This window comes from Sorex araneus, chromosome 1 (assembly GCF_027595985.1).
Source record: "Sorex araneus isolate mSorAra2 chromosome 1, mSorAra2.pri, whole genome shotgun sequence".
NCBI classification, from domain to species: domain Eukaryota; kingdom Metazoa; phylum Chordata; class Mammalia; order Eulipotyphla; family Soricidae; genus Sorex; species Sorex araneus.
The window spans coordinates 40,176,986-40,187,713 of NC_073302.1; the positions used below are offsets into that span (position 1 = coordinate 40,176,986).

Consider the following 10,728-nt stretch of genomic DNA (forward strand, 5'->3'; position numbering starts at 1 on the left):
CGACCCCCGGAAGCGTCGCTACCCTTTATTCCATATAAGAAACTTAGTGCGAGCGCTATATATCGAACCAACACATCCTGCCTGCCTAAATAAGGAAGGGCAAATCCTGAGTACAACCCTATCCATCTTCCCTGGGGCACCTCACTCGCTCTTATCCCCACCCCACACTTTAGCCTGGGCAGTGCCAAGAACCCCGACGTTGCACAGCGACGCCTGCCTGCAGAACTACCGTATTCCCCCAGCAGGCCCGGGCCAGAGAACCGCGCCGGCCCGCGGTGAGCAGGGGCCCCGGGCCCGGGTTGCTGGGAGACGGGCTCCGAGTGGCCGCCGGAAGGTGGGGGCTAGGGGGCGGGGTCTTCACCCCGCGTGACAATGTGGGAGGAGCCAGGGCGGGGCGGGGCTGCCTCGGAGCGGCAGGGCGGGGCCGAGCAGGCAGAGGGCGGGGCGGGGGAGGGCCCTGGCTGTCCCCAGCCCGGCAGCGCCCCGCACCGCGGTGGCTCTTCGGCTCCCGCCAGCGTGGAGGGGATCCGCGGGAAGCTCCCTTCACCCCGCACTTGAGTGACCCCTTGCCGTGAGTGAGCCCAGCGCGGGGGGACCTTTGCAGAGGGCGCGGGGCGGAGGGCGGGAAGCAGGGAGCCCAGTAGGTGAACTTTTCGTCCAGGGCGAAGCAGCCTGGACACCACCCAGGTCCCTCCTGGAGCCTCGGTTCCCAGAGGGTGAGCGGCCCCCTTTGACCTCAGCCTGTCCCTTCGGGACGTTGTCGGGGCGGGGCGGGGTGCTGGGCTGCAGCAGGAGGTCATTCGTTTCCCCCACCCCCACCCGGTGTGCCCCCCATCCCGTCGCGCCGGCCGAGCAGGGAGATGGCCCGGATCGAGTTACCTTTAACATTGCCAGCTCCTGGGATTTGCGCTGGGCAAACCATTGAGTGTGGCATGGCCGGCTCCCACTTGGGCCTGGGCCCTCGGAGCGGCTCAAGGCTGGCAGCCAAGGCTGAGGCTGAGTGTGAAGTGGGGAGCGGCTTCGCCGGGGCTACCCTACCTGCAGCCGCGAGCCTGTGGTTCGCCAGAAGGCGGACGCAGCGGCTTCCTGGGGGGTGGGGGTGGGGGTCAGGACTTTGCAAGGTTCACAAGCTCAGTTTTATTTGCACAACGCCCCCTCCCGTTGTCATTGAAATCATCAGAGAGAGAGAGAGAGAGAGAGAGAGAGAGAGAGAGAGAGAGAGAGAGAGAGGAAGTCAGTGCTACTGGGGCACTGGCACTGGGTGGCTTGCTTGGTTCCCCCAAGCACCACGGGGAGTGACCCCTGACCACAGAGCCAAGAGTAGCCTCTGAGCTACAGAGTGTGGTCCAATTACCCCAATAAAATAAAATAAAAGTAATTATAAAAATAATTTTTAAATCATTTTTCTATCCTAAAGAAGTTTCCCTGGAGCAAGCAGGAGTGCCAGCCTGGTGGAAGACAGGCCTCACTGCCCAAGTCTGCTTGATGGAAACTTGTCTCACTTTCCTGGGCTGCAGCACAATCTCTTGAAACTTCTGCTAGGTCTGGTTAAATTGGGGGGGGGGGGTCTGGGGGGACTGAGGCAACTTTACTATCAGAGTGACTTCAAATAAATTCCTTCTCCGTGGGCCACTGTTTCCACATCTATAAAATAGGCATAGGGTTTTTTTTCCTCCTGTCTGGCATTAATTTTGACGGCGACTGCTGTGGTGGCATTTGGGAGACCATCAGAGGGACTTGGTGGGGTGCAGTGGTCAGCAGGGTGTGGTTGGTGCTCAGGTTTTGTGGGGTTTTGTTCGCAAAAGAACCTCAGAATCCTAGAAAGGTAAGATTCTCAAGAAATTGTTAGGAAATTCTTAGGAAAGGTTTTGAGTCTCTTTGGTGGCTGACTGAATATGAGGTCCTGAGAATAAGCTTGACTGACTGACTCAGACAAGAAACTTTTCCTCTCATTACCTTAGTTGCCAGAACTGGGCTTGCTGTCTTGAGTGAGCACTTATAAATGTACAACAGAATTAGCCTTGGATGAGCAAAACCGATCCTTGAGGACATCTATTGGAGGCTAGTGCCTGCATCTCTGAGATGGTTTTTCTAGCCCTTGCCTAGAGGAGCTGGGGAGTCTCTGGAATGGGGGTGTTCTGAAAATTAAGTTGTGCTGGGCTAAGAGAAAAGCAGATAGGAGGCTGTTGTGGACCTCCTAGAGCTAACCTGCTGACAGAGCTGTGGGTTTGGAGCTCAGAAATAAGCTCCCCTGAAATAGCGCCACCCCAAGGCGGCTGTGTGTATTGACATCTGGGGTCAATTTTTTTTTTTCCTTTTTGGGTCACACCTGGCGATGCACAGGGATTACTCCTGGCTCTGCACTCAGGAACCACCCCCGGCGGTGCTCAGGGGACCATATGGGATGCTGGGAATCGAACCCGGGTCGGCCGCGTGCAAGGCAAACACCCTACCCGCTGTGCTATTGCTCCAGCCCCTGGGGTCAAAATTCTAATCTGCAGGGGCCAGGGATGTGGGTCCCTGGTAGAGCACAGGCAGCATAAGCATGAGGTTCTGCCTTCAGTTCCTGGCACAGGGGCTGGGGGTGCGGTGGGGTTGTGGAATCTCATCTACACCCAGCATTCTTAATAGTGTTCATGGGAGAGGTGGGGGGAGGTGAGGACCCTCAGCAGCTCTGTCTTCTCCTTGCAAGTCCCTGGAGATGTATAGTGGGGTGGGGTGCTGGGCTGGCACTGGGAGGAGGCTAATTACTATTTGCCAACCTCCTCCTCGCCCCCCCAGCTGAAGCAGGTGGCAGCTGTCTGTCTGTCTGCTGTCTGGCAGTGTGTATGTCTGTGTGTGTGTCCATGTGGAGGGTGCTGTTTCTCCTCTGGACTCTGTCCTGAAGGCTGGGTCAGGAAGGGTCAGTGACCTGAAGCAGCACATTCAGACGTGCTCGCTCTTCCCCCCCGCCAAAGCTGCGGCTGCCCACAGTCACGTCTGGATGTTTCACGAGCACTGTGTCAGAGGGGGTGGGAAGACACTGATCCTGGCAGGGCGGGTAGGTGGAGGAGCAACAGCGGACCAGGGTTGGTGGATGAAATCTCTGAGAAGCAAGTAGCCTTAAAGGATTTTGGTTAGGGCAGGGATAAAGCTGGCAGTGGCAGGATTTGCTGTCTGGAGATGGAATTATGGTAGATGACACCATAGCATCATACTTTGAGCCTCAGGTAGAAAGCTGCTACTTCTGAACTCGTCGGGGAGGGGGTGTCCCAAGCTGTCTTCTAATCGAGGGAGAGATGCGGTCTGGTGGTGCAGGGTGGTTGTCTGGTTGCTCTGAGCAGACAGCACTGCCGGGAAAGCAGAGGCCAACTAGGGAAGCGTTATAACAACAGGGGGAAGAAGAAACGGGGCTCAAACTCCGTCAAGGGCAGTGGGACAGTAGGTAAGTGGTAGAGACAAAGCCAAGGCGGGTAGATGGGCCTGCAGATGTGGCACTGGGAGGAGAGCAGAAAGGTGGACAGAGAAGTGGACATGCTGGTCAATGGCTAAGATCAGAGGGAAATCTGAGGCCAAGGGGGACGGGACCTGAGAAGCTACCAGGGTTCCCCCTCCAGGCTCCAAAACTCCCCTCCCTCCATCTAGATTAGTCCCTAGGGGCCTGAGAGACAGTACAAAGGTTAAGGTATATGCCCCGCATGCAGACGACCCTGGTTCCATCCCTGGCACCACAAGGTCTCCCAAGCACTGCTGGGAGCAACCCCCTGATGCTTGAAATAGCCCCCAAGCTATGCTGGGTGTGGCCCAAAAACAAAAGAAAATTTCATCCCTAGAATTTAGTCTGGTTTTGGGTATTTAATCTCCAGATTTAATCTGGTTTCTGACTCAAGATTAAATTCCATGCTTGAGCTGTTTCACCTTCTTCTCTTCTTCCCCCTCCAAGGGCAAGGGAGCCAGCTTGTGCCCTGTTGACCGTCTCAAGGCTGACTGTCCCCTCTCCCCCCAACACCATGACCACCTCTCTCCTGAGCCTTCCCCTTCTCTCTGACTCATCCCCATGTGTGATCTGGGAAGTCTAAGGTAACGTGTGATTCTGGGGGGCCAGAGAGAACAAAGATTAGGGCACTTGTCTAGCAATGGCTACAACCACAACCCTGGTTTGACTCCTGGCAGTACTTATGGTGCCCTGAGCACTGACAGGCATGGACGCTGAGCACAAAATAAGGTTTGGCCCCTGGACACCGCTGAGTGTGGCCCCAAAACAAACAAACAAACAAAAGCAAAATTAAACTGAATTGTGCTGGAGAAATAGTACAGCTGGACAGGTGCTTGCCCCCGCCCCTACCAGGAGTGATCCCTGAGCACAGAGCTAGAAGTAAACTCTGAGCATCTCCCAGGGTGGCCCAAAAACAACAATAACAGCAAAAACTCTATGATCCTGGACAGCTCCCTTATCCTGTCTGGGTTTGTTTTTCCACCAGCAAAACGGCTGGCACAGCATCTGCCCATCCCTCAGAACTCTAAGGCAGCCAGTAGTATAGGGCCCAGGAGAAAGGGTGATTATGTCACACAGAGAGGGCTGGGGTGAGTCTCAGTAGTAAAGTGAACACCTCGCATGCCTGAGGTCTGGGTTCAGTCCCCAGAACTGCAGGGGTGAAAAGCTTTGGGGCCAGAGACAGTACAGGGGGTAAGATGTTAGCCTTACTATGTAGCCAATCCCAGTTTTGTCCACTAAGCATGGCACAAATCCCTGCCCTCTCCCACCCTCCACTCCCCCCGCCCCCAAAAGAAGAGTGCTTAAGTCAAACCGTATGTTCCCAGCCTTACATCCCAAACCTCGCTTTACTGGAACGAGAAAGCTCAGTCGTCTCTCTTTCCCCCTTCCAGACTCGGCCAAGCCAGGCTCAGATGGGTTTCACCTGGTGACCTCTCGCACCCTCCAGCCTGAATGGAGAGCTGATGTCTCAGAACCCTCCCGAGCAGAGCCAGGCCTACCCGCGCCGGACCCTTGGGAGCCCGAAGGGCCAGGAGGCCGCCGCCGCGGGAATCATGTACACCTTCCTGCCTGATAACTTTTCGCCCACCAAGCCCAAGGCGTCCAAAGAGCTGAGGCCGCTGCTGCTCTCCGGCGCGCTGGGGCTGCTGCTGGTGCTGACCGCGGTGGTGGCCTGGTGCTACTACAGCGTCTCCTTACGCAAGGCCGAGCGTCTGCGCGCTGAGTTGCTGGACCTCAACGCCGCAGGCTTCTCCATCCGCAATCAGAAGGGCGAACAGGTTTTCCGCCTGGCCTTCCGCTCAGGCGCGCTGGACCTGGACTCTTGCAGCCGGAATGGGTCACTGCTCGGCTGCTCCCGCACGGCAGACGGCCGCCCGCTGCACTTCTTCATCCAGACTGTGCGCCCCAAGGACACGGTCATGTGCTACCGCGTGCGCTGGGAGGAGACGGCAGCGCCGGGGCGCGCGGTGGAGCATGCCATGTTCCTGGGCGACGCCACCGCGCACTGGTACGGAGGCGCCGAGATGAGGACGCAGCACTGGCCCATCCGTTTGGAGGGCCACCAAGAACCCCAGCCTTTTGTCACCAGCGACGTCTACTCCTCCGACTCTGCCTTCGGAGGCATCCTGGAACGCTATTGGCTCTCGTCGCGCGCGGCCGCGATCAAGGTCAACGACTCAGTGCCCTTCCACCTGGGCTGGAATGTCACGGAGCGGTCTCTACTCCTGCAAGCGCGCTACCACGACACGCCCTACAAACCGCCACCCGGCAGCACGGCGGCGCCCGAGCTCAGCTACCGCGTGTGCGTGGGCTCCGACGTCACCTCCATCCATAAGTACATGGTCCGGCGCTATTTCAACAAGCCGTCCAGGGTGCCGGCCCCGGAGACCTTCCGGGACCCCATCTGGTCCACGTGGGTGCTGTACGGGCGCGCCGTGGACCAGAGCAAGGTGCTGCATTTCGCGCAGCAGATCCGGCAGCACCGCTTCAACAGCAGCCACCTGGAGATCGACGACATGTACACGCCGGCCTACGGCGACTTCGACTTCGACCGGGCCAAGTTCCCCAACGCCAGTGACATGTTCGGCCGCCTGCGCGACGCCGGCTTCAGCGTGACGCTCTGGGTGCACCCGTTCGTCAACTACAACTCGTCGCGCTTCGGGGAGGGCGTGGAGCGCGAGCTGTTCGTGCGCGAGCCCACGGGCCGGCTGCCCGCGCTGGTGCGCTGGTGGAACGGCATCGGCGCCGTGCTGGACTTCACGCGCCAGGAGGCGCGCGACTGGTTCGAGGAGCAGCTGCGGGGGCTGCGCGCGCGCTACGGCGTGGCCTCCTTCAAGTTCGACGCGGGCGAGGTGAGCTACCTGCCGCGGGACTTCAGCACGCACCGGCCGCTGTCCGACCCCAGCGTGTGGAGCCGGCGCTACACGGAGATGGCGCTGCCCTTCTTCGCCATGGCCGAGGTGCGCGTGGGCTACCAGTCCCAGAACATCTCGTGCTTCTTCCGCCTCGTGGACCGCGACTCGGTGTGGGGCCACGACCTGGGCCTGCGCTCGCTCATCCCCGCTGTGCTCACCGTCAGCATGCTGGGCTACCCGTTCATCCTGCCCGACATGGTGGGGGGCAACGCCGTGCCCGAGCGCACCGAGGGCGGCGGCACGGTGCCCGAGCGCGAGCTCTACGTGCGCTGGCTCGAGGTAGCCGCCTTCATGCCCGCGCTGCAGTTCTCCGTCCCGCCCTGGCAGTACGACGCCGAAGTGGTGGCCATCGCGCACAAGTTCGCCGCGCTCCGCGCCACGCTGGTGGCGCCACTCTTGCTGGAGCTGGCCGGGGAGGTGACGCACACGGGAGACCCCATCGTGCGCCCGCTCTGGTGGATCGCGCCTGGAGACGAGACGGCGCACCGCATCGACTCGCAGTTCCTCATTGGGGACACGCTGCTCGTGGCGCCCGTGCTGGAGCCGGGCAAGCAGGAGCGCGACGTGTACCTGCCCGCGGGCAAGTGGCGCAGCTACAAGGGCGAGCTCTTCGACCAGACGCCCGTGCTGCTCACCGACTACCCTGTCGACTTGGATGAGGTCGCTTACTTCATCTGGGTCTCCTGATCCTGCCCGCCCTGCCAGCCGCGCCCCCACCGTTAGCACCCCGGAGTCCTACAGCGCTAACCCGCATCTCCAGGCAGGTCTTTTACCGCCCCCATCACAACCACCCCGCCTAGCCCCAGGAAGTCCCCCAGCCTCCGCACCACCCACAAGGTGGGTCTTACCCGACGTTTACGGGAGTCGGGTCCTTCAAGCTAGGAGAGGGGACGCGGCAGCAGCCATCCACTCCAGCACATCATCCTAAACCCGCTGTTCCGTCCACTTCCGTCCACACTTGCAGAAACTTCTTCCCTGGAGTGGAGGAGGGGGCTCTGAGCTGGACGTGGAAAAGGTCCCCTCTCTTCTCATGACAGGTGGCCAGGTTTTAAAAGCAGAGAGAAATCTCACCCTCTATTCCCCGACGAAATTGCCATTTTTTTTTTTTTGTCCTTTTGAAAGGAGGGATTAATCCTTTGTGGACACCTCCAAGTAACCCTCTGCCACACTCAGAAATAACACAGCTTTTGATCTTGGGGGGGAAGCCAAGCCCTGAGTTCCCAGCACTGACTTGAACACACTAACCTGGCTGGCAAAAAGGGATGGAGGTGTTTGGCCAACCTACCAGGAGGCTTCTTGGAGAAAGGACTGGGCTCAGCATGGAGCCATCCACATCACCCCTCATTTGTGAAAAGACTCCTCACGCTGCACTGACCTGGCTGTCAAGGACTCGACCCTGGGCCGGGGCCTCAGCCCCATGGGCAAGGACTTTCAAGGTCATGAAGGCCAGACTTGGTGCCTTAGCTTAAGAACCTGTGTGTGTATGTATGTGTGTGTGTGTGTGTGAGAGAGAGAGAGAGAGAGGGAGGGAGAGAGAGAGAGAGAGAGAGAGAGAGCATGAGAGAAATTGGTATGAATTGAATTGAATCTAAAGAGGTTTCAGATTTTTTGTTGCTGAGATTCTGATGGTTGAGCTGGCCCCCTCCCAGGTGACGGCCCTCAATCCTATAAGAAATAAACACCCTTTCAAGATTCCTCAGATGCCCACATCCCTGCACCTATGGAAGATGTGGTCTAAAAGGGAGCAATGGAGTGTTCCTGTTCACACGTACCTGTGAACATGGGCACATGGACATCTACACACAGACACACACAGAGACACAGAGACACACACACACACACACACACACACACACACACACACACACACACACAGTCCTCCTGTCAGCCATTCTCCTTTTCTCAGAAGAGCAGTCTTGTCCGCAGAGTTTTTCCTGACTCTGCAGCTGAGCCTGGGGAAAGGAGTGGCTCACCAGAGTGGGGGGAGGTGGAAAACACGGCAGGGCTCTGCTTGGACAGCAAGAAACGGCCCTTTAACAGAGACGATGCATGCCTTTGCCCATCCTCCACCACCTCTACTTTTTCAGTGTGAAGAATGGCTGGTTGAACGTTTGGGGGCATTCACAGTTGGCCATGTTGAGTGGTGATTCTACCACTCGTGCATGAGCTGTGTGACCTTGAGCAAGTTGCTGAACCTTGCAGAGCCTACATTTCTTCCTGTAAAATGATGATAATGCCTACCTCCTAGGTTGTAGTGGAAATTATAAGCACAAATGTGAAGTGCCTGGCACATGTAGGTGCTCAATAAAAGGTAGCTATTAAAATGTTGGGTTTTGTTTACTTAGGGGAGGGAAAAGAAACGTGAACCAGAGAGATAGCTCAAAGGACTGAGCACGTGCCCGGCATAGTAAGAAACCAAGGTTTGATCCCTGACATTACATGGTCCCCTGAGCAATACCAGGAGCAACTCCCAAGCACTGGATTGGAAGTAGCTCCTGAACACGGCAGCCATGTGGCCTCTGAAAATACCTAAAATTAAAACATTAAAAAAAAAATGGATTCCAGGACTGGAGCAATAGCACAGCAGGTGGGGCGTCAGCCTTGCACACGGCTGACCTGGGTTGATTCCCAGCATCCCATATGGTCCCCTGAGCACCGCCAGGAGTAATTCCTGAGTGCATGAGCCAGGAGTAACCCCTGTGCGTCGCTGGGTGTGACCCCAAAAAGCCGGAAAAAAAAAAAGGATTCCAAGGCCAGTAAGATAGTACAGGAGTAATCTAATGTGCTTGCCTTGCATGCAGCTGATTCTGGCCCAGTGTGGTCCTCTGAGTCCTACTGAGGGTGATCCCTGAGCACAGAGCCAGAAACAGGCCTTGAGTCCTGCCAGTATGACCCAAACATACACACGTGCATACACACAGAGGCTGGACTAATAGTACAGCTGATAAGGTACTTCTCTTGTACCAGCTGACCCAGGTTGGATCCCTTGCACCCTGTAAGGTTCCCTGAGCACTGCCAGGAGTGATCCCTGAGTGCTGAGACAGGAGTAAGCCCTGAGTACCACTGGATGTGCCCCAAACAAACAAAAATGGGAAATGAGGGTCAGGGAAACAGGGTAGGGGGGTTAGTCCTTTCCCCGAGATCCACAAAGTGTAAAGTCCACTTTTGCAGGTACACTGGCCCATTTTAAGTATTTCAGTGAGATGTATGACAGGTGGCTGACGCGCCAGGCACTGGAGATCATAGAACATTTCCATAGTCGCACAAAGTTATGCTGGCAGCACTGGCCCAAGCTGCGTGTGTTTCGGGCATGGAAAGGAAAAGCTTGCCTCTCAGGCCTAAGCTGTCTGGCCTCAGTGGCAGCCCCTTCAGGAGGGCCCCTGAGGGGAGCAGCAGGGTCTGATGTGGCCCTAGAGAGGCACACACCTGCTGCTGACCTTCAGTGCTGCTCAGGCAGGCCAGAAGGGAAGATCGCCTTTGGCCAAGTTCCAGGGAACTGGCTCTTGGCTTGTGATCCGGCGCCTTGTCTGGCTCTGTGATTGACCTCATTAATCACAAAAGCGCAAAGCAGCAAACAAGCGGAAAGGAGGATGGCCGAGGCCTGAGGTCACCAAGAAAATTAGTAACCACGAGAGAGGTTCATGGGCTGAATCCGGAGGCCCCAAATTGCCCGACAAACATTCACCTTTCCATAGAGTTCTCTACCTGGACAGCAGCCAAAATGCCTTTCCGAAGCCGACACCCAGGGGGCTGGATTCCCATCCAAAGAGTGTATCCCCTGTATACGATGCTAGAAAAGGAGAGGTGTGAGCAGTTGGGAGTGGGCGTGGGGCTGGGCGGGCTGGAGTCATGAGAAAGAGCTGGGTCTTGGGGAGGGAGAGAACTGGGTGGGAAGTTCTTTCTGCCCCAGAACTAAGATATCAGCCTGGTCCAGCCCCCCACCCCTGCCTGCCAACACTTCCCAACATTCCACATTTCTCTCTGCACTTCCTCTTGTGCGGAGATTCCAGTAGCCTTGTCAGGACCAGAATTTCTCACTAGAGTCCCCGGTACCACTCAACTGCTGCAGGTGCTTATATGCAGGAATGGGGAGCGCCTTCCTCCAGAAGTTGTGGGGACGGAGTGCCCACTACAAGAAGTCGGGGCAGGGCCGAATGCCCCCATTCTATAAACCTGTGTGCTCTGGGAGATGGCCTTGGTTTTATTGCCAGTGGGGGATGTGACTCCCACCAGCAGGAGTCCGGTTCCCTGGGTGGCTTATGTGCAGCGGGGAGGGGAGAGGCAGCAGCTTCCCAAAGAATGTCTACTGCTTCCCTCTCTACTCACCTCGGTAACGTG

The 10,728-nt window shown here is 57.2% G+C and overlaps 1 protein-coding gene across 1 annotated transcript; it reads left to right on the forward strand.

The window, feature by feature from the left end:
* Positions 1–445: 445 nt before the first annotated feature.
* MYORG (myogenesis regulating glycosidase (putative)) lies at positions 446–8,727 on the forward strand. The gene is made up of 2 exons (XM_055145203.1): positions 446–571; positions 4,867–8,727. Exon 2 carries the CDS (start codon positions 4,939–4,941, stop codon positions 7,075–7,077), a length of 2,139 nt encoding a protein of 712 aa, XP_055001178.1. The 5' UTR covers positions 446–571; positions 4,867–4,938; the 3' UTR covers positions 7,078–8,727.
* Positions 8,728–10,728: the final 2,001 nt, after the last annotated feature.

Bases quoted from the DNA above. Each gene is read 5' to 3' on its own strand.
- MYORG (XM_055145203.1), top strand. From the start codon at position 4,939: ATGTCTCAGAACCCTCCCGAGCAGAGCCAGGCCTACCCGCGCCGGACC.